At 46.2% G+C, this 27897-nt stretch overlaps 1 protein-coding gene across 2 annotated transcripts in view; it reads right to left on the bottom strand.

Moving 5' to 3' along the window:
* The window catches only part of LOC116947497 (sodium- and chloride-dependent GABA transporter 3-like), a 140452-nt gene that overhangs the window by 51662 nt on the left and 60893 nt on the right, over nt 1-27897 (bottom strand). For both annotated transcript variants that reach the window (XM_032963310.2, XM_032963311.2), the window contains exons 6-8: nt 23721-23808; nt 20032-20164; nt 16721-16855 (exon numbers count right to left, since the gene is read on the bottom strand). In XM_032963310.2, coding sequence (XP_032819201.1) covers nt 16721-16855; nt 20032-20164; nt 23721-23808 — 356 coding nt within the window. The remainder of the gene's footprint in view (nt 1-16720; nt 16856-20031; nt 20165-23720; nt 23809-27897) is intronic.

Genomic DNA, 27897 nt, shown 5'->3' with positions numbered 1-27897 from the left:
CAATTCCCTATTTTCATCGTAAAAAAAGAAAAGAGGCTGATAAATTGCATTGGCTTGCCTAGCTTGCAGCAGCATAGGCTACCTACCACTTTATATTGAAGGGCGCTGAGGGTTAAAATTACGATTATAATGAATACTTACATGGCGGAAATCGGCTCATGTATTGGATTGGCGTGCCCAGCTTACCGCAAATAATTAAACCGGTCCATGCAAATATCCGAAAGGCACTTTTTTAAAAATCTTCATCTCTAATGAACGTGACAAAAATCCAGTTAATGCGGCTGTGACATAAGGATAGAGCAATAGGTGACAGGTTTACTGCACTCGGTGCCGGCCGTAGTCGATCACGCCGTAAATAAGAGACCGAAATTGCATTAACTGTAATGAGCAGTAATGTGCGCCGTGTGTACTGAAGGAGCGTTCCCTCATTTCTGAATCCACCGCCTATAATGGATGTGTGGACCATGATACGGGGCGTATTTATACAAACATAAAAATGGCAACTTTGAAGACCATGTAGTCTTACGATTCATATTTGTAATTTGGGTTAAAAAAATGGTTAGGCCACGAGATGGTAGTTTTATGCCATAATCCTTGCCGTTATCCCTCCACCACCCAACGAGATTTCCATGTTAACACACACACGCAGATATTATTTATACGCGGCCAACATATTGATCAAATGCCGATCAATGAATCTTACCGGTGGCTTAAGACTTTACATGAGATGAATTGCAATGCCAAGCCGTACGACGACATTTTGCTGAAACCACATTGAGCTTCATCAGGGGATGAACCTGGACATCTAGTACGCTGCCTCAGCTGGCGCTGTGATTAAGCGTCTGCAATAACCACGCCAACTGCCAAAGTAAGGGTCGTTCCAATTTCTTTGTCATTTGGGCCTCGATGCTTTCAAAATGTTAATAAATTAAATAACTTTTCTCAAAGACGTCCATCATTTTGTTTATTTCAAAGGATTTCATTGAGATGGATGCCTCGTGTGCCTTCTGGTATTGCTCCGTCTAAGCTATTAAATTCAAAGGAGTCCTTTGGAAAATAAATAGACTTTGTGTGAAAATATCTGACATAATTAACATTTTAAGAGTAGCCCATTGAAATAGAAGTCCATTGATGACCATTGAAATTAAGGTCTTTGAAGTTGTTTGACATAATTAACATAGTTTAACACTTGGACTTTCGCGACCAATATTATTCATAAATGATGTGGATTCACTCTTCAACACACCGGTGGGCTAAAGCAGTGAACTATTTGTCTTTTGTCAACGTAACACTTTTTTGCTAATTGGCAGTGTCGGGTAGTGGAGGGTTACGACACATTTTTAAATAACGCGATCTAACCCAAAAACCTTTATTATGAATAATTAACATATTAAAAGTAGCTGTTCTCACATTACCAAAGAAATGGGACTGACCCAGGCTTTGGCAGTTGGTGATGTTACGGCGGATACTTTAGCACAGTCAGCTGAGGCAATGTTCATTAGCTGATGATTTATTTTAATTTTCATTATTGTAGGCTGAGTATATATTTTACAGATGTATTCAGAGAATTAGCCAACTGGGGTTTGTCCCGTGGCTTTCCTATGTTAACGAGATAGATGAATTTTCATAAATTTTTGCCACTCTTTGCCTCGATTTTATCCATTTAAATTTCATAAACCAGTTTTATTTGAGGATTACGATTTACGGTGCTCTGTCACTCCACTGCTAGACGAGGGCCTCTCCACGCCGTCAGTCGTTGGGATTGTATGACCATACCAATTGTCATTGTTTTGGGTCAATATTAGGTTCAAGAATTGATGTTTATCAATTCTCATTTTTACCATCCCATATTTATCGTTGTTTTACAGTGTAATTTGTAATGTCTTCATCGTATATATTCTGTCTCATCGGTACTCCTGGATGAGGGCTTCCCCGACGCCTTGCTGACCATGAGGATTTTTTTTTTACCATACTTCACCACGCTGGTCAGTGCAGGTTGGTGCAGGGGGAGGGCGGTGGAAAGGCCCAGGACCAGTTCAGATGTCACTTGTCACCGATGTTAGCCGTGGGCTCGCTGGCCACTGGGCCACTACTCCGCCCCAGGCCTTAATGTAACACTTGCATATAATTTTCAAGTAATGAGCATTAACTGTAAATAATTGCTTCTCATCTGCATGACCACATGCATGTATTGTAAGTGTAAGAATATATGTAATTCAACAAAGCGAGGCATTGATATTTGCCTCTTAATTGACATGCAACATTTTGTACAAGTTCCATTTTTTTATAGTTAAAACATTTAAACAAAAGCGCGGAGCTCAAATAAAATATGGGTATTTTTTTAAAAGTTACAAATCCAATAGCTGAGCAAATGCAAAACCCAGCAATCCATTCCCGCAGTGCTAGATTAACCCCCACTTTTACATTTACGCACAGCTCTTTGACGCGTCCTCAAGGCTGTAACTCATCCCATCATCAACTTCTTGAAGAAGCTGCCAGCACGTGGAGCGAAAGGTCGGACATGTTGCCGAGCAGCACGCGGCACCAGAGGGCCACCCGGCTCAACCGCAAACACCCACGCGGTGGTGTCACCGTTTTACACGTTCCGTATTCATAAATCATTTTATCTATGCTTAAAAAGATCATTATTAGGTTTTGTTATTGTACAGCAACGTGCTCCCAAAAAACGATCACACCCTGCATGTGTGGCCACTTATAAACCGGTTATCCACACCACCTTCTCACCCACCCAAACAGCAACTTCAATCGAGCAACATGAAAAGTCAGCCTCCATAATGTGGACCAGAGGTCACTTGAATGGATGTAGGAGGTAGCTCTATTATATCTTCTTCCGTGGGATATTCTCTAACGCACATGTTTGCACTGCTCTGAGAGATACGAATGGATTCTCTGTCTTGTGTCTGTATGTTTGTATGTACGTATGTTGAACTTATTTCGCACCGTGCTTATCGGAGGCACAGGACGACAACAAACTAAAACACAAAAAGCAGTTCTAAAGAAATTAGTTTTCAAACTAGATTTAAAAGTGCATAGCTCCAGTGGCTTCCTAATTTTATCTCTTGATGTGATGCCAATGGCACAATTTGGCTTAAATTAGGAAGAGAAGCTAAACGTTGATTTGAGCAGAGCAATGAGAAAGGAAGCTGCTGGTTTTTGAATGCACGTGCATATTTATAATAGGAATTTCATGGAAGGGCAGGTTAAGCAACTTAAGAGTTGATAATAGAACGTGTCATGCAAGTACGGTCTAAAACAGTAAAAGGACGCCACAATTGGTGGGGGAAGTGTGGCAGGATGGGGGAGGGCGAGTTGCAGAGACAGGCTTTGGGTGTGCCACCCAGAGGTCAGTGACTAGGGGGAATTCCTCAATCAGGGCAATGGTGGTTGGCCTCCCCGAGGTCGACTCAGCCTCAAATGAGAACCTTGCACGATGTCGCCACGAGGGAGACAAAGGCGGCTGGGCGTGGTGCTTAACAGACTATAGGGGCACTTGCCCCTACAGTTTGTAAAGGCAATATGGGGGGAATCTTTGGTAGTGGTGAGACTGTAAGATGGACATTGAAGGTTGAGTACCGACTTAAAAAAAACTACACAATCAACGGAAGGAAGTGATAAAGAGATGTGGTAGCAACAGGGACAATTGCCATGGTGACTTCTTGACCCTGAAACCTCACCACAAAAGTCACATGGTTTCCATACCTACGGATTTGAATTATTTCCGCCAATTATCGCCTCCAAAAAAACACTGGATCACAGGCGTAATGAAACAACTGTTATCCCGAGAACGAACAATTACTTGCATATGCCACTGCGGACAGATGAGCCTCAATGCTCGACTCTTCCACGTCGGCTAGATTTTCTTGGAAAACGTGGGAGCACCCCACCGCGTGCGAATTGCCTATCAAATGGCCTACGATGTGGCCATTGACAGTACACTGTGTACTCCTGAGCCGACAAGGTCGGTGAAGGATGGAGGGGGGAGGATTAACTTTTTTTTAAAGACACTTGCCCAATTGTTTCAGCTGCCATGCCAGTGGGTCTCAACCAAACGAGCGAAACCTCTGCAATCGCAAGCGCAGCGTTGCTTACCGTTACCCCAGCGGTAGCAACCCCCATTGCACCTCCGATTTAGCACGGTTGTCTACGCAAGGTGCGCAAAGAATATCACCGTACGTACAAGCGTGCATGTTGATCTTTTTTGGCAAGAATATCATCAACACACATTTTTTGTTGTTGCAAAGACGCTCAACCACATACGTATCATGCGTGCACGCTGATCTTCTTTTACACCGTACGTAGCCAACCGTCGTGCCGATCGGCGGTACGGGCAACGGTGGCTGGCAAAATCTGGAGAAAGGAGAAGATCTCATCACGGGCGAGCAGACCTCGAGCGAGAGCTCAGCTACCGGCATCGGCCGCGCGGCTCCTGCCATTATCGTGTCCCACAAATGTGCCCCCCCCTCCACCACCCCCCGCGGGCGCGCCTGTGCACGATCGCGATGGATTATAATGATGACGATCGGTGAAATTCACATTTACATCGCATAAACAGCTGCATGCGCCCGCACGCTCCAGCGCGTCGTAATGACAGCCCGCGATGGGAATCGCCTCCCCGCCAAGATGACGCTCCGCGCTGAAAGGGATGCGGCCACGTAGCGCCCGCGCGAACCTGTACCTGACAGGTTGGGCAGATGTTGAGAACCGCTCGGGTTCGGAAACGTCTTCTAAGACGGCCTCCGTGGGCGACTTCCTATTTGGCGGCGTGCGCGCGCGTGCATCTGTGTGTGTGCGTCTGTGTGCGTGTGTCTGTGTGCGTGTGTCTGTGTGTGTGTCTGTGTGTGTGCGTCTGTGTGTGTGTGTCTGTGTGTGTGTGTCTGTGTGTGTGTGTCTGTGTGTGTGCGTCTGTGTGTGTGTGTCTGTGTGCGTGTGTCTGTGTGTGTGTGTCTGTGTGTGTGTGTGTTTGTGTGCGCGTGTGTCTGTGCGCGTGTGTCTGTGTGTGTATGTCTGTGTGTGTGTCTGTGTGCGTGTGTGTGTCAGTGCGTGTGTGTCAGTGCGTGTGTGTGTGTCAGTGCGTGTGTGTGTCTGTGTGGCTAAAGCACAGCAGGTTGGCACAGTAGGGGGCACAGGTGGTGCATCAGCCAGTCATCTCAGTCAGTCGACCCGTGGCACCTGGGTCTGCCCCGTGACCTCCTGCCAGCGGGCGTTCGACGCTTCACGTGGCCTCAGGGTGCACATAGCCTGGCACAAGCGTCGTGGTGACGTCACCGCCACTGTGGCGAATGGCGGTTGTTGTTGTGTGTGTCTGTGTGTGTGTGTCTCACTGCAGGGCGCGGTGGCGTAGCGGTTAGCGCGCTGCGCTATGAACCTGGCGACCCGAGTTCGATTCCCGCTCACGGCCAACACCCAGTGACGATTATCTGAACCGATCCTGGGCATCCCCTAGGTCGACTCAGCCTCAAATTAGTACCTGGTGCAGTGTGTAAACATCGCCACTGGGGAGACAAAGGCGGTCGGTAGTGGTGCTGGCCACCCACCCCCTCGTGTACCGTCCCGGCCTTCATAGGTGCTCGCTAACAGCACTTGCCCCTACAGTCTGTTAAGGCTATATGGGGGATCTTTGTTGTGTGTCTCACTCGGACGCAGTCTGCCCAGCTCGTGATGGTGTTTCGATTCCGTGTTATCATTTACATTGTCTCCATAGGTTGCCCCCATGTGCCTGGCGGTTCAGTTGAAACAATGGATAGGTTTCACTTACAACAGTGTTAAATTTCGATCTAAAGCTGTCGTGATTGCAGGGATTCATCTTCTTGGTTCTTTCGTGACTTTACCGAAAGAACCAATCAGTGTTCTTCACATCATTTCAGAGGGGGATGGGGGGGGCACTTTCTCCGATAAGGGGCCGTCCATAAATGACGTCACGCGATTTTGGACGATTTTTTTACCCCCCCCCCCCCCATCGTCACACATCGTCACAAATGTCTGACCCCCCCCCCCCCCCAAATAGGTGCGTGACGTCATTTACGCACGACCCCTAAGACATCGTCAGCGTGATGGGCCGCCACACATTTGCAACCATTGGGGTTTGACAGCAGCAGCGCCACCACGACCACGACGATGATGATGATGATGTGGGGGTGTTTTGTCACTCGTTGTGATATTGTCAGGGGCCGCACTAAAGGCCACCAGGGGCCGTCAGTGGCCTGCGGACCTCGCAATGAAGACCGCTGAGCTTTAATCCTTCGACCCGTGTCCACCCAGCAGTATACGTGGGCACACCACGAGGTGTATCGTAGTTGCTAAGTTATTCACTCTGCTGGTACACACAACAACAGCTGCTACGTGATTAGGATAGAAGAGAGGGAGGGGGGTGGGGATGGTGGTCGGTGAGAGGCCTACCGTCGTCTAATAGTACAAATTAAATAAATAATCTGCACAAATATTAAAACTACCCAATCCTCTTATAACAACCTCTAAAATCTGCGTTGAAATTCGTATTAACGGCTTCTGAACAAAGCTGATTAAATGTCTGCACTGGGCTGCCTTTTGTGCTTGGACATATTTCTATCACGCACGGAGCTTCGGCCTCATTAAGATTATCACGAATTCTCAAGAGCAAGGGATTGTTGCAAGAAAGAAAAAAATGACGTCACAATTAGCCCCCTTCACGTGTGAAAAGAATTAAGATTGTTCGTATTTAGAAAAAAAAGTATTATTATAATTATTAAAGGGGGGTCGTCGTAATCGCGATCCTTAATTTAAATAAGCATGCTAGTGAGATAACACAATTCAGGCTGTCTGCAATTGACAAGTGGTCAATCCAATATGGTACGCAGAACGATATACCATTCTCTCCTCAAGATTAACATGAGGGATGATTACGGGGTTAATTGCCCAACATTATTCGGGTGTAGATTACTCAATAAACACCCTATTAAGATAACTCTTCACTGCCATAATCCAAAAAAGATTGATCCCAAGGTCACAAGAGCAAATACTTATGCAATTATAAAAAAGGCTATTGTAATACAATCTAGATAATACGACCAATCGCTAACCTCAAACACCCAGTCGTTCATAAAAGTTGAAGGCAGTATAGTACTATAGTAATAGAGCAAGCGCAGACTCACTTAACCGGAATTGATAGCTTGAAGCATTTAGCGCGGTTCCCTTGAAAGTGCGGGGCACGTAGCTACTACATATGTAGCTATTTGTGCTACTAGGATAATCCGGCACTGAATTGGAGTATCGCTCAAGTAATACTGCCGTTTTGCTTTACGCGTATTAAAGATGTCATGACAATCGTAAAGTTAATACAGTAAAACCTTGGATTGCGAGCATAATTCGTTCCGGAAACGTGTTTGTAATCCAAAGCACTCGTATATCAAAGCAGTCGTATATCAGTTGTGATCACGTGACGCTCGGCAGACAAAGCGTATACATGTACACTACTCGTATTGCAAGACCCTCGCTCGTTTATCAAATTAATATTTATTTAACATTTTTGCTCGTCTTGCAAAACACTCGCAGACCAAGTTACTCGCAATCCAAGGTTTTACTGTAGATATATGAACACCAACGCTCTCCGAGATGTGCGTGTTCGGGTTGTACCGAGTGTTATTCGGCAAGACGTCCGACGTTTCGCTCCACGTGCCACATAAATCCTACACGGTTGTATAAATAGCATCCATAACAGGGATACTATTGGGCAATGTGTCAGTACGACTCGTCCCGTGTTGCTTCACAGTGCAACGTACTGATAAGTACAGGTGTGACGATACACCTTTGTATCGATTCATATCGGTCCGTAAGCTTCTGATGCACTCATTAGAATCACGCGAGAATCGAGCGGTTACGCTCGTGTGGAAGTTACATGCCTCCCATCACCCCAAGAGGATGATGCATTCATCACAATGTGAATTTAAAACAAAAATACTACATCGCATTGTGAAAATGCATTGAACCGCTGGGGTTGGCACAGGGATCCGTGGGGGTACGTCGGGCGGTGGGTTAGGGGTCAGGATTTGTTGCTAGACTACTAATGCATAAAGCCACACACGGCGCAATAATTTAGTTTTCTTACAATTAACGAGCTTGAAGATCAATTAAAACCATTCAACAAACTATTTTTTTTTTTTAGCTCTGGCGCTGCCATTGGTATAATCACATTTGAATTATTCATACCGAGAGTATATTCGAGGTTAATAAGCGCAACCCCGGTACAAACATTTACCACTCAGGGCAATTTATCAACCGGCAATGGAGCGAGTTCATTGCGTTTGGGTCGCCAGGCTTGGGTCGCGTTATGGGTCGTAAACAGTCGGAATTGCAACGGATAGATTGGCTGCAGTCCCACGAGTGGTAACTGTCCGTACTGGGGTGCAGGCTGGGTTTTTTTTTAAACCAATTTAGATTTCATCCTTGCACACAGCCAACACGAGTATTCTACGGGTACGAATCAGCACAGTCGTCACAGCCTGAAACAGAAATTTTGATGTCACAGTTTCCTCCAACACGATACGGTACATATTCCACAATGAGTACAGTGTGGAAACCTAGGCATGCTGAATTATGATTGTGTACAAGTGACATGACCTGCATTATTCTGGGTTCGACGAATATAAAGGGACAGAAGCTTTTCTGTCAAGAGAGAGAGAGAGAGAGCGCGCGCCACTGTGAAAGGCGGTCTTTGTTCCGCTGAGGTTTAAAAAAAAATCGGATTCGACCACGTGCCTTGCAATTGCAAGGCCACCGGCACTGCCGAGCATCTAAAGCCCACGGTAGAAACATTTCACGTCCGTGCGCGAGAACCAACTCCCCTCTACACCGAAAGCCCCTCCGTGCACGCGCGCTTCTACAGCAACAGCATCCCCGGCTCCAGAGAAGAGGGAGGGGCTGTTTGCCGCAAATGTTACAAGGCCGTTAAAATTCATCTGTGACCAAAGCACGTGGAGCGCGCACGATTGTCGTCAGATCTCGAAAAGCTGAGCACACTTTAAAGCCTGGCGAGTACTTGGGAGGAATGAAGCGTGGGAATACGCGATCTTGTAGATTTTGGCTCTCAGGTAGCCCAGTGTAGATAGCAGTACAGCAATGGATTAGTGCGTCTATGTGTGGAGTTTTGATTGCTGTTTCCTTTACATGTGTGAGGTTTCACCAGACGCACACTCCAGATATCCCTCCCAGACGCCAACCACTCACGAATGGAATTGGCCAACCAAACGACTCACTTTAGAAGCCTCCTGCAACACGAGTGCTCATTGTGAAAGCCACCAATGCACAGAGGAGAGGTGGAGTAGAAATTGTGGGGTATTAGAGGGCAGTGTAGCAAAACATCCATCGTGTTCTGCACTCCTTCCCAACCTTCACCAATCTGTACTGGACCCAGCATGTTGAATTATGGTCAAATATTCCTCATGGTAAGTAAGGCACGGTAGAAAGCCCTCATCCAGGAGTACAGATGAGACGGAACATACGATACACACTGACGGTAAAAACAACGATACATACGAGACGGTAAAAATGAGAATTGATATTCGAATCTTGAATCAAATAATTACTCCCAAATCGATTTGCATGGGGAGGGAATTACCGTGTGGCCTCGAAAATGTCACGGGTACACGTTGCAGGACTTCAAAAGCGTGGGCGGTTAATTGGTCAGTGTGGCGATATGCGAGGGTCAGATATGCGACGTTGCACCGCATAAAGACTTCATAGACAGGAGACGGTCGGCCAAAAGAGAAAGAGAGGGCATTGAATCTGGACGTGAATAAGGAATGAAGTTGGACCACTCGGTGGCGAGGCAACAGTGGTTGTTCGGCATTAGAGGTGTATGTATGGAGCCGTCCATAAATGACGTCACGCATCTGGGGGGGTCAGACATTTGTGACGATGTGTGACGAGGGGGGGGTTTGAGAAATGTGACGTCACATCAAAATGCGCAACTTTCTCCTACAACATCAGAGTGCAGCTCCACATAAAATACGCACTACAATGACAATAGTTTAAAGCGATTTGAAGCATGATTTTTTTTGGGGGGGCAGAGCTTTGTGACGTCATATTTGAGAGGGGTCTGACTTCTTGTGACGCCGTGTGACGGGGGGAGGGGTGGTCAAAAATCGTCCAAAATCGCGTGACGTCATTTATGGACGGTCCCTATGACTAAAGGCTTGTATGGTTATTTTGAAACTAAAACTAAACTACCATTTGTATTTTGTATTACCAGATAAGCCCACTGAGGCTATATAGCTCTTTTTCAGAAGCGATCTGGCCACAAATGGTAGCTCAACAAAGTGGCTTAGCGTGTGATAAATTGAGAGTAGCCAAATACTCTAAACGCATGTTTCTAAATGTGGAGGGACAATCGGAGGACCGGGAGAAAAATCCACGCGACTAAGGGGAGAGACACGCAAACTCCAGTATATACAGCAGGCGTCAGGGTCGGGATCGAACACACGACCTCCTGTATACCAGGCGAGGTAGTTAACATCTCCTAGCCACCGTGACGCCTTGTTGTATGCACAGCCGAAAAATGGAACGTAGCCGAAAGGGATGCCCACCGACGGCGTGGAGCGATCGAATCAGTTCCTATGCAAGTGCGGAAGCGGATTGTTGCGGGAGAAGGTAGTGGCTTGGGGAGGCATTCATCACCAGCCACGGATGGGGCCGTGGCAGGTGATTGGTGGGCACGTGGCGACTGGGTCCACCAGTCGTTTGACCATCCCATTCTCATGAGTGATTTGATTAACTTGACTTGGTAAAAACAGTACATTTTTGCATTGTGTGTTCCGCCTCTTTGTCATTGATGCCAATTTTGTATAACACACTTGTACATCTGCGTCTGTACCATTAGCCTACATTTACAAATTGGGCACATTTTGTTTCTGTCTCATTAGTTCTTTCTCGTTAATTCAGTGTTGTGCATCCCATTAGCCTAAAGGTAATTATCGCATGTAATTTGAATGCTACGCAATGAATCAATTCGCACACACGCGGAATTTCAACGACCGACTCAACAATCACCTTTTTACTAATAAAACAATGCTATTAATTGCATCATTCTACGATTATGGTATTTCGTGTTTATGTAAACATTTAGTAATTGGCACAGTAGGGGGTACAGCTGGTGCATCTGCCAGTCATCTCAGTCAGTCAACACGTGGCACCTGCAGGGTCTGTCCCGTTGATCTCATGCACTTAGCCTGGCACAGTGGGTGGCACAGGTGGTGGATCTGACGGTCATCTCAGTCAGTCAACCCGTGGCACCACCTGGGTCTGTCGCATGACCTGTCAACGAGCCTTCGGCACGTCACGTGGCCTCAAAGTGCACCTGGCCTGGCACAGGCGCCGTGACGAATGGCTGTTATTGCTATTGGTAATTAGGTCTGCAACAATCTTCACACGGCAGTGAATTAACTGGTCCGTGACTGATGCCGAGAGCCCCTTGAGATTACAGAGGAATGGAGATAGCGACTGCCCTGTGCTCAACAAACACGAGAAACCACTCAGATTTTTTGGTTGTTTTTAAAGTTACCATCTTTGCCAGTTATGTTATAATTGTGCTATTGGCATTCTGCTGCGACGCGAGAAACATTTCCGCGCAGAACGAGGGCACCTCAATTGAGATCTTAGACGGCGCTATTTAGATGAAGGTGCAGCGCTGAAATAACAATGTCATAGTTCCATAGTTCCATTTATTTGGTATCGCCCTGTGAGCCATTCGGCTCTTGAATCGGATGCAACCGCAACAAACAAAAAACAAAAACATGAACAAGAAAATATTTAAAGTGATTATGTGACTGTGCAAACAGAAATCCAGGAAAAAAAACATCAAAATATTCCTGAAATAGCACCGTACACCAACGCTGTGTGCAAAAATCCCAGTGGGATGCAAGTCAAACAACAACAACAACAACCACAAGACAACTAAGATTTAGGCCATCAGTCTAACTCCGTACTACAATAAACAAAAACATGGCCAAAACCAAAGAAACGTTTTCGAAATCACCAAAATAAAAGCCATAAATGCAATGTAACAGTGATCATAGGGACTGTGACCGAATTTTTAACAATAAACTACATAAATTAATTATAACACCAAACCCTAGAGCCATATATTAGGCCACTGAATAGCAGTGGCAGCTAGGGGTGTACAACTCCTCCACTGCGGGTGTGATCCGGAGAACCCCTCGAGACAATAATGTTAGCCTACTCATCCACACCATTTATACTTCTGGGTGCTGAAGAAACGTGCCTTTACGTGTGAATGTCTTACACACATAGGAGAGGAGTGCATGGCTTACTATTTTCTCGTGGCTTTTACTTAAGCAATGTGTTCCTACCTCCTTGAGTGGAGGTGATATTACATTGCAAATAAATACGGTTGACGGATTACACTTGCATACCGATGTAAAATGAGTGAATATTGATTCTGAATCAGTTCTGTTGAGATGAGAGAGATTTCAATTCAAGTTGACATTCCTGTGATACTGCGAGCCAAGTTTGCATTGGGTTGGGGCGGTAGTGTGGTGGTTAGCGCGCTGGGCTACGAACCCCGGCGACCCGAGTTCGATTCCCGCTCACGGACAACTCCAGTGACGACTATCTGAACCGGTCGCTAGGTCTACTCGGCCTCAAATGCGTACCCGGTGCTGTGCTTAAACATCCCCACTTCGGAGACAAAGGCGGCCGGGCGTGGTGCTGGCCAACCACCCCAGGCGTGCCGTGCCGGCCTTCATATGTGCTCGCTAATAGCACTTGTCCCAACGGTCTGTTAAGGCTATACGGGATATCTTTGCCTTTGTATGTCCAGCCTTACGTACAATACTTTTACAAAGCATCAATCATGGAAGTTCGCCCCAAATTAAATCAACATTCCGCACGGATGGCCGTTTTTCAGCCGGACAGCACAAAAAAAAATGTAGGGGCCGGTCTTGATCGCCTGTTGTCATAATCGCTCGCAATTGCCGTCCAAATGGCTAACAGCTGCCCGCCCGCTATACGTCGCAAGAAGCGGCCAACAACCCTTCCCCCCATAATAGACCTCCCCCCTCCACCCAACTAAAACATGGCACCCAGTACGATAGCCAACCGCGGGTAGCTAAGCACCCGTCGGAATCCCATCAACAACAAAGCTACCCAAGGCGAGGGCCCGATATGAACAACTGTCGCAGTGTTACGTGAATCCGAGTGAGAGAGAGAGAAGGGGGGGGGGGGTTACGTGAATCCAAGTGAGAGAGAGAGGATGGTGAGGTGGGTGGGGGGTGCCGCTAACGTGTCCCAGTGGTACTCTGTGAGCGACAGTCACCGGCGCCTTGGCTCCAACCTAGGCACGGTTTCCCCCGAAAGTGTCGGGGAAAATAAACCCACCCACGCACATTGAAAGAGCCGACTCGGTTTTGTGCGCTCTTGGATGTTTGTTATTTGGTGTAGTTTTATTCATTTTATTTACGTCCTCCGAGCTAAGCAAAGGTTAACTCGAAGGTGTCGATTGCGCAAGGAATTATGACGCGTAATCGGTGCCAATGGGGGTCTCAGACGATCTTTTTTCAATCACTCTGCAATATATTGCGGTCAGCCATTGATATGTATTAATAATGCCCACATATTACAAAGTGTCATTGACAAAATGTACAAATTCATGATTGGGTGTATGGAACAAAAAATAGGACGAGATGATATTACGTATTTGGTTCTTTCGGTAAAGTCACGTAGATAGAAAATAAATTAAGTGAATAAAAAACAAAAAAACACTAATATAGACTTGATCCTGGTTCTTAATCGGAGTGAATGTACTGGCAGTCTATAATGTAGACTGTAGCAATGGTTATTAAGCTGGGTGAATGTACTGGCAGTCTATAATGTAAACTGTAGCCTGGTTTTTAACCTTAGTGAGTGGACTGGCAGTCTATAATGTAGACTGTAGCCTGTTTTTAAGCTTGGTGAGCGTATTGGCAATCTATAATGCAGACTGTAGCAATGGTTATTAAACTGAGTGAGTGTACTGGCAGTCTATTATGTAGACTGTAGCATGGTTCTAAACCTGAGTGAGCGTACTGGCAGTCTATAATGTAGACTGTAGCCTGGTCTTTAACCTGAGTGAGTGTACTGGCAGTCTATAATGTAGACTTATTCTTGTTTTTTTCGGTAATAAAAATAAAATAAAAATGTAAAAAAAATTTAAACCAAAAACCACGACGTTTCGATCACAACACAAGCAATCGTCTTCAGGAGGAAAGAGGGGGAAGGTCACCGAAGGCAACCGTTTTTAAAGGTTAAAAAAATGGGGTGGCATAAGAATGGGCGGGGCATATGTGCCCTGGGGTCAGAGAGCACCAATGTGAAGCACGGAACATTTTTTATTATTTTTATTCACTTTTTTTTTGTGACTTTACTGAAAGAACAAAAGAATGTGAATTTCTGCAGTCACAAAAGTTTTAAGTCAGGACGAGATGAATGCCACCTCTTCCAAGACGTCTGGCCAGTGTGGAAGAGGAGGCCAAATTCCCTCTTAAGAAGCCTCTCCAGAGCTCCCTCTGGTGGGGAGGCCCTTCCGTCAACGCTTGTGTAAGCGAGCAATTTCAGGTTCTGCACCTTTTACTTTGTGTTGTCGTAATAAATGCCACCGTCCTTTTATTGAAAATGTTCAGCATCCTCCCTCGCTACCGTCCAACTCTCAACCCCTGCTCAACCACCCGACCATCCCATCCAGCACGCTGGCCAGCTACCCCAACCCGAGTCCGTCTCGGCGCAGTTCAGCGCAAACCCCCCCGACCCCCAGCTCTGCCCGTGAGCGAAACAAGGAAGCCCCCTAAGCAGGGTGGGAACGCGTACGCGATGCCAGCTTCCCGTCTGTGCCATCGAGGGGCCCATTCGCTCCGCTCAAGCTGCACGGCACACTCACAAAGGCACCGTCACCATAACAGACACAAGTGCCCTCTGGGGAATGAACCCGCTCCCCTCCGTCGCAGCTCTCATGGGAAACGCGGCGGAGGCTGCTCGCTTTGGACGGAGCCAGTGGGGGAAGGCGGTGCTCACGGGGGGAGGACAGGAGGGAGCGGGGTGGAGAGAGCACGGGCAGACCAGAGAACGAAGCGGCGGTGGGATGTGTGCGTGAGTGGTTTTTTTTCTTCTGAAATGACAATTTATGGGGGGGGGGGAGAGGGATGGAGGGCGAGAGGTTAAGGTCGGGTGGGCTGCCGCGGAGCCACGCCCCAAGCCTCGCACACCCTCAGCCCACGAGGCTTCTTCTTCTCGGTCCCCAAGTGCGCAAAGTCGCGGGGAGTTACGGGCGGTTCATTAAGATGCCCCTGGGAGAGGCTGCCGTGAAAACGAGCCTCCTTTCACACGGCAGCGGCCGTGGGTTCTGAGCCCTTTGTGCGATTATCAATCCTTTTTTGACAAAAGTGGCGGAGGAGGCCTTTCAGCCGAGCGGCTTTTTGCAATCGAATTGCGTGTGAGAAAGGACAGTGAGAGGTCGACAAATGCCCGTGTGCGTGCGAGTGAGCGCGTGTGTGTGCCGCGAAATGCTGGTGGCGAGGTCAACGCATAGCGCCACAAGTCCAAGTGGCCCAGCTCCATCATTTGAAAGCCAGGAAAATCAGTTTTAATTAAGATTTACTGCGTCGGAGTTCACGGCTTGTGTTGTACAACTCTCCGATGTGTTTTCGGAACGTGCCGCGTGTCGTTCAGCACGACGTCTCACGTGTCACTCCATGTGCTGCTGGGAGCTTCAAAAGGAATTGAGCCGCGCTCCTGTGGAAGCTCCCCCGTACAAAACGTTGGACATCGTGCCGCGAGCAACATGCAATTTTTGTGATATATCGCATTTGGTTTCTGTGCCATTTGTACACTGCATGGTCCATCCTCGTAAACGTAGCAAAGTGACATTCACATATAATTCACAACAAAAATCTGCATACTTCAAAAACGCGTCTACTTATGTTTGCGATGCGATGCATGCGTCGCGATTCTCAAGAATCAACATCAATTCATTGTTACATTCCTCCTGGAGAGACTCACCACAGAATCTCCCAAACACGCGCCCCAACTTATATTTGACCTCAAAGCTGTCCTTCTTACAAACATTGGCAAAGGCTAGCCTGCGAATATCTCATCTGATTATGTATTCATTGAATTTCCTGCATGTTATTCCCCCGTTGAGCCATAGCAGGTGAGGCGATACGTTTGAGAAATGTCCATTTAAGTGTGATGGGTTTTCTGTGCAGTCATTGGTGACCTGGCTGTAACCAATAGTTCATTAGACCTAAGAACTCAGTTTAATCCCAACAGGGATCGTGGGAGTGGAATCCCAGCATCTCATCAGTGCGTGTTGTATGTATGTTGAAATTCTTTCGCACCATACGTAGCCAACCGTGCTAATCGTAGGTGCGAAGGAAGGCCATTATCCTACTGAGCTCCCTTACATGCGAGTCTCAACGCAAAACAACGATATCACCGTAATCATCGTTATAAGCTCCAGATCACCGACAAAATAAGGATGTTTTTGTTGTTGAGACACGTTGCACCGTACAGCTCTACGATGTGTTTCTTTTGCGATAGACCACGTGCCGTCCGATAGACCACGTGCCGTCCGATAGACCACGTGCCGTCCGGAATGTTTTGCCCAATGTACGGAGTGCAGCGTCGGACATCACGCCGAACGACGCCGCGGTACAACCGGAAAACACGTCGGGCCTCTGACCTGCGGATCGGAGAGCCGGCTGACGTCGGGGTAGAGATAGAACTTGATTCCCTCGCTGGCCCCGGGTAGGGTGACGCCACGGATCAGGAGGATGATCAGCATCACGTACGGGAAGGTGGCCGTCACGTAAACGACCTTCCCCGGGAGACAAAATAAAAATGCTGGTGTCCGTCATGAAATAGCGATGTTGGATTGCTGCCTAATTGAGTGTTCACCTGTCAATAGAAGCCTGCGTTCATCGAGTTTCATGATGCTACGGGTGATTGTAATTAAGAAAATGAACTGTGTAGATATCTTTTTTACATTCATATGGAAATAAGAATTAACTTTGTAGTGATAATTGATCATAAAAAAGATATATACCAAATTATGCGAAAGGATCCAAAATGACTCGTTAGAAATGATAATATACTCATAATTCTCAAAAAAATTTCCACGAGATTATATATTCCCTGAAAGTATAAAGCCAGAATATATAAAGAGAACCATATGTTTACCCCTATGAATTCACAACATACCAAAGATGAGAAGAAACTAATTATGTTTTATTAATTGTAAAACTTCAATTTCAGGCCTGAGACAGGAGTTGACTTTTGACATAAATCACAGAATAAGTAAATTTTTTGATCAAAATATAACCAGAATTACAGCAGGAAAAAAAATATTGCCAAATATTTGATCATTCTTTATCCAATGACTGTATTCTCTGAGAAAAATATTTCACGTTTTACCCCCTGAATTTTCCAGAAACAGTTAGGGGTGCATCTTGCAATCGGGTAGGCGTGTGTGTGTGTGTGAGACCAAATTTGTAGAACTTTATCAACACAGGGTACAAGTGTGAAGTGTGTCTAACTTGCCGGAGCATCTTATAACCCATAGAATAGGTTATACGTTAACATATTTTCCTTTCAACAATCTGCTTTTCATAGGACGTTCATGCTACACATCTAACCACTGTGGACGAGCGCTTCTGCCGCAAATGCTGACCTATCATACGTGAGTTTTGGTAATTTGTGCCTAACGCCTGACGCTCTACACTGCGTGTAACTCTGGGTAGGCTACATGGATATTCATGGAATTTCTAATATTTTTTTCATAAAAGGCTTATTTAAATTGTAACTAATTATTATCTTCTTTGGTTCTTTCGGTAAAGTCACGTAGAATGAGAATAAAATAATAAATTGATAAAATAAAATAACACAATAAAATAACACAATATTTATTCTCATTCTACGTGACTTTACCGAAAGAACCAAAGAAGATGAATTATTGCAGTCACGAAAGCTTTAAATCGAAACTAATTATTAGTTAGTTACAAGAATAATCGTTTTCTCCAAAAATATATCAGCGCTGGTTTTGGGAAAAGCCAAATTGTTTTTTTTGTACTTTTATCTTTTCGTTCCGCACACCGTTGTACATAAATAAATCCTCAACTCTTTATTTTCATAGCGCTCTTTCGTGCAAAAGATGCAATTCAAAGTGCTGCACATGTCAAAGAAAACGTTGTGAAAAGACGCAAGAACAATTAAAGCTATTTCCAGACAAAACAAAATCGCATTATGATAAATCGATAGCAAAGGCATATATATATATAAAAAATAACACTATACAATAATCTTAGGTAAAAGCTAAGTAAAAAAAGGTTTTTAGATTTAATTTAAAATTGCTTAACGATTGGGAAGCCCTCAGATCCCCCGGCAGGTTGTTCCATAGGCGAGGCCCACGCACACCAAAGTCTCCGGTTCTGTGAGTTGTTGTCCAGGAGCTTGGGACGACTAAAAGACCGGACCCAGAGGATCTGAGGGATCTTGTTGGTTCATATCTTAAAACACATGTATGCTGGTGCCAAACCATTCAACGATTTAAAGGCCAATGAAAATAATTCTAAAATTAATTCTATGACTGACTGGCAGCCAGTGTCTCGGGTGTGGACCAATAAAATTCAAGGACAGTGCCAATATTATTATCAGAGTTGTCTCTTTTGTTTACATTTTGACTGCTTGTGTTGTGGTTATTGCAAACATGATGCCTTGAATAAATGTGTCAGTTTTGTGCCAGTTAATTATTATTACTATAATGTGTACATAGTTTTGTTGATCTGTGCTTAATGCCTGACACTATATGCTGTGTGTAACGCTGGGTAGGCTACGTGGATTTCCATGCAATTGTGAATATATTTTTTTGCTTTTCATGAAAGGCAATTTAAACCCAATGTCACACTTAGAGAAATTTCTGTTTAAGTAAATTCAATACAATCTTAAAATTTTAGTCTATTTAATTGGATTAAATGTTTATCAACCCGTCATATGGCGGGCAATTACACTAGTTATATATATTTATATTCCGTTACAAGGCAGTGCTAGGCAATAACAATGCAATGAACAGCCATTTGTCAATTCACCACTGGATGAAATCTTCCCAAAACCAGGTCAGTTATGCGGTTTGTTTGACAAAATTTCACCACACTGGTCAGTGTAAATTGGTGATCGGGGGTTCAGATATCACTCACCACTCATGACAGCCATGTATGCATGTATGTTGAACTTCTTTTGCACCGTATGTAGCGAACTGCCAATTGAAGGTGCGCGGGGAAGGGAAGGACCAGGAATCCAACTTTCGTTGCTGGGTTTGTATCGCATTGCGATGACACACAGCGACACTTCTCCAGACCAGCACTCACGACCATGGTGGCGGTGATAAACCATCGGCGTGTACATGAACGTCAATGCAGTGCCTGGAGTTTAATTTGAGTCAAGGGTTGAATTTAAGCCGGGTCTGCCTGGGCGAGCGACCCTGAACATATTTCTTCCCCAAGGTTCACCGCATCCAGTTTATCTCTTGCTCGGACTATGGATACTAATAACGTGCCACCTCTCTTCTAGAGTTACATACCTGTCCTGGTATCTCCCAGGATTTTCCTGTGTTTGAAGAATCTGTCCTGGGAAACCTGTCTATCTGGGACGTTAAAAGTCCCGTTTTTTTAACACTACACCCAGTTTTTTTCAACAGTACACCCACTCAGGACCAGGAATTTACACGTAATCCTCCCCTCTTCTGATATCGTGAGGTCTTCTTCTCATCATATACCCTGGTTATGTTGTTCCATCACAGGTGGCAAACCCACTCCAGTCCACCAGTGACCCAGACAATATTGAGTGAGAAATGCATCCCTGCTTGAAGGCAAGCAGCGACATCACTTCCTTTGTGCAGTGTGTGGGCACTGCCTGCGAGCGATGGTTTTTGACCCCTAACTGGCGAAGTAGGGACAACTTATTGCGCGGTCGCGCCGATGAGCGGCATTGCGTTTTTACTTTTCCGGTCGACTTGGTTCCCTTCCAGATGCAGAAGTAGCAGACGATCCACGCCGCCAGGAGGCAGAGGGCCAGTTCCCAGCGAAGGTTTCCGATGTTGTCAATGCCATTGGAGATGCCCAGCACTCTCCGCCTGCAGCCGCGGGACAGAACACACACGCAGGCGCGAACGTCCCACGCCTGCCCGTCTGCCCCTTCTTTGTACCCCGCCGTCGCCCTCGCAACGCGTAAGCGACTCGGCGTTAATTTTATTTGGGGAGGCGTAGTGCCGGTGTTTTTAACTCCCCGCAAAGAACTGTAAGCGACTCGACCACACTCTACAATAGCTGGCGGCAAACTACTGCCATATGCCCTCCCGCATGGCCTTGAGGGAGCCTCGGCACCGATAAAGTTACTTTCTTATTTCTTCCGGTCCGATTCCGATGATGTACACATACGTCATCAGAATGGAATCCGAAGAAAAACCCATGATGTACACGTACGTCATTGGAACGGGAAGGGTTAACAAGAAAAGGGGGGGGGGTGTTATCACCACCACGATGGATGAGCACAGGCCCAAATACACGAAAGGCCGATTGTCCGACAATCAAACAGCGCCATTGAAGGTGCAAGAGAATACAAATGAATGCGGTTTCTAGAATTTTTGTCAAGATTGGAAAAAACTTGGGGGGTGGGGGGGGGGGAAGAGAGAGACGACGGGAGGGAATTCCAAATCCGAACAGCGCGAAGCAAGAAGCAGAAAGCGACACAGACATACAGAGACGGTAATTTGCTTAAGTGTTCTATTAAGAAACCCGCACGCTTTGTCGAATATTTCGAGTGGCGTGGTGCTGAAAAGGAGCGTTTGGCATCGCTGTTCGGCCAAGTTGATGGCGTGAGTTCATTTTCATGCTTCACACGCTGAGCAGCTGAACCTTGTGCAGGTTGTCATGGCTCGTGCTGGATAGCCACACAAATGCCAAGAGCTCCCTAAAGCAAAGTCAAGGAATAAATGACCCTAAATGTGTCCAATGTCGTCAGATTATCAAAAATACTAAGCAGGTTCGAGGGTGGTTTGTATTCGGATTGAATAATCTCTGGGAACACTCGGTGCTGTAGAGCTGTGATGAAGCCAGGAAACGGCAGTACGGCAATATGTTCTTCAATCTATCTGTATGGAGTTTTGCGTGCTATTTATTGGTATGCACGAGCTTTCATCCGTGTTCTCTGATTTCCTTAGTGGGTCTTGCCTGCGTAGAAAAAAAAATAAAATTACTATTATGCAAGATGATACGGAAAAAAATGAAAATTCTGGATGACTCGGTCATAATCGTAGGCATACACTACTCATGTAGAGTGCACCACTTACATGCACGATAACTGTAGTGCTGGCAGTATAGCACAAACCCTGGATTAAATCTCGCACGTTCCATTTGAAGTGTACACGTGAAGGGTGGCAGATGTGAGACGGGGGTGACGTTGAAGAGAGGGTGGGGGGTACGCAGCAGTTGGATTTCGTAGCTCCAGGTAGAAGAGGCCTCAGGTTTTCTAGCCTCAGGTGGTAACACGTACAGGTGGATTAATTGAGAAGCTGTAATACACTGGCGCGTGGCTTCTCGCATAGAGACCCCCGTAGACTTACAAAAAGACCCATGGACTTACACAAAGACCCATGCGCGCATAGGAATCCATAGACTCACATAGAACCCGTACGCTTACATCGACCCACATGCTCATACACTCACGTGGAGACAAAGAGACTCACATGCAGATCCATAGACTCAGAGACCCATAGATGGACACAGAGGCACATGGATTCAGAGACCCATATATTTACACGCAGATCCATAGAATCATACAGAGACCCATATACTCATAACGGGGACCCATACACTCACACGGAGACCCAAAGATTCACTGAGCCCGACAGACTTACATATCGATATATAGATTCCCACATCAATCCATAAACTGGAACGTTCACATAGAAATCCATACATTTAAGTATAGTAGCGACCTATAAACTCGCATAGAGACCCATATATTCCCATAGAGCCCCAACAACTTACATATAGATCTATAGATTTCCACAGAAAGGCATAAAGTGTACTGCTCACATGGAAACCCATAGATTTACGTATAGTAGGGCCCAATATAGACTCACACAGAGACCCAAAGACGGGAATGCCACTGGCAGTGGCTTCATCGCCGGCGCTTTCACCAGCAGACTGGCGCCCGGTCTGGTGTGAGCCCAACACTGGTTCAGCATCACCACCACCATCATCACCACCACCACCACCTCTCGTTTTGCCTCTGTGGTCCACTGATCAATGAGTCGACCGGCACGCGTCATCACCTGAGACAGCAAAAACCCGAGGCGGATATTGTTGCCTTCTCAACCTGGAGGCACGAGCTGACATTGGTGGGGAGGATGTGGGTAGGAGATGGTGGGGAGGATGTGGGTGGGAGATGGTGGGGAGGATGTGGGTGGGAGATGGTGGGGAGGATGTGGGTGGGAGATGGTGGGGAGGATGTGGGTAGGAGATGGTGGGGAGGATGTGGGTGGGAGATAGTGGGGAGGTGGAGATGGGGGGGGAGGGGAGTTGGGGGGGGGGGACATGCCTAAGCGAGTATGAAGAGGGGGGGAGGGCATGCAGATATCAATCACAAGAGCGCGAATTTTCCTCAAACTCACAGTTGAATAACACATCATCCAGCCAATGCATGTGTACACTTGGCTGAAGTGTGGTTGACAGTAACGTGTAACTTTTTCCCAAATGTAATGAAATGAAAGCTAGCTACGGTAATGTAGACCACGGGCTGGTATATGTACGTGTATTTTCATGCGGTGGTTAATATTGTTTTTTTTATGCTGAACTTTGCTCCGTACTCGCATGGCAATGAGGAAATCAAACTGTCCTTTTGGCAAACGGTCATGTTGTCCTCATTCCTGAGCTGAAAACATCACGTAACACAATGTGTTGCACACCCACCCCCTCGTGTGCCGTGCCGGCCTTCATAAGTCCTCGCGAACAGCACTTGCCCCAATAGTCCGTTAAAGACTTATGGGGGATTTTTTTGTCTTTTTAGTTTTACAGGCCGACTTCAAACTGCCATTTGATTATAATTCTCTACCTAATATTAGACGTACATTTCTGGACAGCCTGTATACCAGTACAGTGCATCAGCTGGACAAATCCGTTGAATATATAAATATTGGCAGGAGCATTGTGTAATCGTGTATAACGGAACACCGCAATGTTGGACTTTGACATCAAACTCGTGTTCTGAAAGGAAAGACTGCGATTATATCGTTTTTATTTTTACTGCTGGCGAGTTGTTATCTGCATCGCCTGATATACAGGAGGTCATGGGTTCGATCCCGACCCTGACGCCTGTATTTTTGGAGATTGCATGCACGTTCTTCCTGTGGTCGCGTGGATTTTTCTCCGGGTCCTCCAGTTTTTCCCTCCACATTTAGAATCAACGTGCACTTAGAATATTTGGCTGCTATAACATTTCCACATGATGATGAGCCACTTTGTTGAGCTATCATTTGTGGCCAGGTTGCCTCCGAAAAACACCTAATAGCTCAGTCGGACCTTACCTGTCAAAATAAAAATACAAATCTATCTTTAAACAGTCTGGTTACTTTTAAGCAAACAAAAGAAAATGCGAGTTCCGAAAATTGTGAGCTCCACGCTACTCACTCCCAGTACTCGATGACTGGTGATGTCCCTTCCCTGGCCACGCGGACCGCCGTGATGTTCTCCGTGTGATGAAATTCCACGCAGCTGTCTGGAGACACAAAGAGGACGACGGAAGACAGCTGTGGGCGATCGCAGAAAGCGCACTTCGAACAAAAGCAGCTTCGCACGCACAGCACCACAGTGTTGTTACGGGGGTCACCTCGTTCCTTTCATTTACTTTTTAACGCTTTCCAAAACTACAGTTGGAAAACGCTAATGCATTGGCTCTGTCCGTATGTCTGTAACGCGGAGGGGGGGGGGGTGGTGAATTTTCGCCTAGAGCTATGCAGCTCTTCGGAACTTCCCCTTCAGAAAAGCGGCAACATTGATTGGATGGGTTAGCCGGGGCTTCCCCGGCCGAGCCGTGTTCTGAGCCTCATTGTTTCATCAGGGACGGCCCCCGGGGTGCGTGCTGCTTCCTGCGCATCTGGCGCCAGCGCCGCCGTTATTATCATTCACGAAATACTTCCGATGACGAACACGTGTGGGAGAGGATTTCGGAATCCATGCGTATGCGTGATTTTTGTTCCTTCCACCCTGTTGGATTAGGACCGGCTTCGGACAGTGCCAGAGCTGTCACAAATGTGCCATTCCAGCCCCTACAAGACCACTGTCGGCCGAGCTATACAGCAAAACTGACGACATACCCTGTCATAAAAAATACAACAGCAAAAAAAATGTCTAAGTAGCGGTGGCCAGATGGCTCAGAGGGGGTAAATACCACGTCGGAGGACTGAACCAGCAGTACTTTGGTGCTGGCTTTGAATCCCTTGTGGACACCCATGAATTGAACCGGGTTCTCAAGTGAAGTGTTGATCAGCCTTCGATTCAAAGCTCGCGACCCATGAGTGCCAAAGCTTAGGCCAATGCTCGAAATCCTTTAGGCTGAGTACAGTGTCAGAATCATAATATTTATTTATACTGGAGGAATCCGATGAACTTTAAAGCTCTTTTCACAGACGTCCAGTGTCCAAGGCTTCTCTGCTTCCAAGCCGAGTCCTCAGACCAGGCCACCACCACTCAAGGCAAAGGACGAGAATTTAAAAAATGTCCTCGACCCGGCCTTTTGGCCCAGAACTGGTTTAACTTAATTCACTTCATTTGCAATATTTCCAGCCCTCCGTACTAGATTTTTTAAAAATTGAATTGCCATGCAACACACTTCTACATAGCACATGAAGTTGGACGGCGCAGCACCCTTATTGTGGACAAGGTGCAACTGAAGAGACCTCAGAAAGTTCTGTTACGTCAGCTTCCTGAGGCTATTCTATCACATGACAATATGTGGTGCTTTTGGTAAGAGTTCAGAATGGAATTTGTTTTTTGTCTCACAACATCATGCCGACTGCACAACCAGAATATAACTGGGACAGACAATAAAGTGTTTTTTTTTTACAAAAGAAAAATCCCAATGGTTCCCGGCTCAAATGGGCATGCGGCTGTCCATTAAAAAAAATCAACTTGTAATCTTAATAGGCCTCCATCATTATTATCATCAGCAGCTATGATCTATCTACTTCTGCACGAAGGCTGTGATGCAAAAATACATCTAGTTCCTACACACAAGCTGAAAACCATCGCGTTATCTCAAGAGTAGACGTCCTCACCGGCGCGTTCCCTCTTTGCCTTCCACTCCGTCGCAAGTCTCCACCATCAGCCATAATCTCCTAGCGTCATGTTGTTGTCAAGCCAACTTACTCTCCCTGACTTCAATCAATCAATTCTATCTACAGCATTGAGTCAGTGGTTGAAATTAAACATTCTTATGGCTTGGGAATTTTCTGTTCACTTCCCAAAGTAGTATTAATTTTAGCAACCCCAAAGGTACTAATGTGACACCGAATGAGATTTGAATTATCAGACCTTCTAATTGTGAGCCATTCACTTTAAAACTCAACTAAACTATCTTTATTTTACCAGGTAAGGCCCATTTGTCACATAGCTCTTTTCCGAAGTGACCTGGCCACAAATGATAGCCCAACGACGTGGCTAATCATGTAGAAAATTATAGCAACTAAAAACTCTAAACCCATGTTGACTCTAAATGTGGAGGGAAAACCCGGAGGACCCAGAGAAAAATCCACGCGACCACAGGGAGAACATGCAGACTCAAATTATACAGATGTCAGGGTTGGGATCGAGCTGAAGACCCCCTGTACACCAAGGGAGGTAGTTAACATCTCACCACCATGGCCGTTGATTAGGAAATGTTTCCCACAATAATTATATTGTGATAAACCTTATAACCCTAACAGCATAGTGGTTTAAAGCCTGCATCGTGATCCCAGGACCTGAGTTCAATTCCTGACCACAACTCAAGTCAGAGGTGAGCGATATTTCAACCAGGCCTTACCCACCCCAGCACTAACCACTGCACCAACCCACACTGACCAGCCGGCTAAAGTATGGTCAAACGACACCAGAGACTGACACGGAATGGGGAGGCCTTCATCCAGCAGTGGATTGACAAAAAGGACTGTTAATCATCGTCATCGATTACATTGGTTTATGACATTTAAATTGAAAAAAGTCGAGGCAAATGTGGCAAACATTAACGACAATTCTTTTATCCTGATTGCGCGTTAAAACCTCGGGACAACATTCACTTGGCTCATTCTTTGAATGCATTTTCAACAACAACAAAAAATCTACTCAGCCTACGACAATGAAAAAAAAAAAATTTGAACAAATAATTGGAAAGTGATTGTTAACACATTTCATGCGCAGCGCTGTGCAGGGTGATGACACTATGATGTGTCCAGGTACATTTGTTATCGTAATTATATTCCAACACCCCTAATTAGTGCTCTTGAAAGCCTTGTGAAGTAGATTGGTGGGTGTGCGTACGAGTGTGCATACCAATAGCCACTGGTACTGGCAAGACCTAAAATCTAGACTGGCGCTCTGCAAACCACTGGACCGGAGTGGTGATTGGTGGAGCTGTGCCACCGTCACTGTGTAGACTATGACGCGTGGTGAGGCATGGGTCCGGATTGTGGATTCACTGCTTCGTACTCCTTTGCTTATATACAACTTGTGCCCTGGGCGCTTATTAAGAGAGAGACACACACACAAGCCGAACACAGCGGCTTCTTTGCAAGACCCCCCACTCGACTCGGTTATTCAACATGTCCACTGCTGACCCCCCCCCCCGCCCATACTGGACATCTGTGAAAAAGAGCTTCAGAGCTCATCGGATTGATTCAGTCTGAATACAGATTCTGATTCCATGAGCTCAGGCCATATATATATATCACTTGACGGCACCACCCGAGGTGATAACAAATTGAAACGAGTGGTATTATTCAGTAATTCACATTTATTCGCTGTATAAATAAATGGGTACTTCTAAAAAGGAGTGTTACATTAGGTGGTACCAATTTATGCTCTGGCTCATGCACGAAACAACTGTATTTCGAGACAGAACACAGCTCTAGTTGATGAGCAGCAGCCTCCTGGTCTTCATTTCGTGGTGGGATTGGGCTGCGACGTGGCCAGGAGATGGTGGAATAGGAATGGATCCTTGAATATATCTGTATGGAGCTCTTGATTGTAATTCTCTCATGTGAGTGGGGTTTTCACTGGGTACCCCGATTTTCTGCCTGCTTGCCAAATGCTCATCAATGGAATTGGATAAACGTTCCAATGTTAGCAGGGCCATCTTGGACACGAGTCCTATCACATTGTGAGGCTTTCCTGGGTGAAATATATATAAAAAAAACCGTGATTATTATCATTATTGTGAATTCCAATCTCGCCGTTCACTCAACCAAAATCCCTCTGGGGTTCATAAAATTAGCCTTGCCTAAGCGAGGCTCTAAATGCAAGCGCTTCATTATGCCCGGAGAACAATCGCTGCCATACAATGCTGGCGGAGTTAGCGCCGCCGAATCACGAGCCCCGACGGCGAACCGGCTGGAGAACGTGACGGCTAACAGAGGCTCGCGTTGCCAAGTCGCGGGGGCCAGTGCCAAATCCATCCCTGTTACCAAATTACGGCGAGCAGCGGGGCGCCCATCACGAGCGCCTCGCGGCGCGCACTGGCGCGTTGACCCCTCCACACCGTGGCGGCGTGGAGGGGTCAACGCGCACTGGCGCGTTGACCCCTCCACACCGTGGCGGTACAGTCGGACCGAAT

Source organism: Petromyzon marinus, chromosome 30 (genome assembly GCF_048934315.1).
Source record: "Petromyzon marinus isolate PM22_M1 ecotype Great Lakes invasive population chromosome 30, UKy_Petmar_22M1.pri1.0, whole genome shotgun sequence".
NCBI classification, from domain to species: Eukaryota; Metazoa; Chordata; class Hyperoartia; order Petromyzontiformes; family Petromyzontidae; genus Petromyzon; species Petromyzon marinus.
The sequence above is the reverse complement of the archived record's forward strand: the minus strand, read 5'-3'. Positions and strand labels throughout refer to the sequence as shown.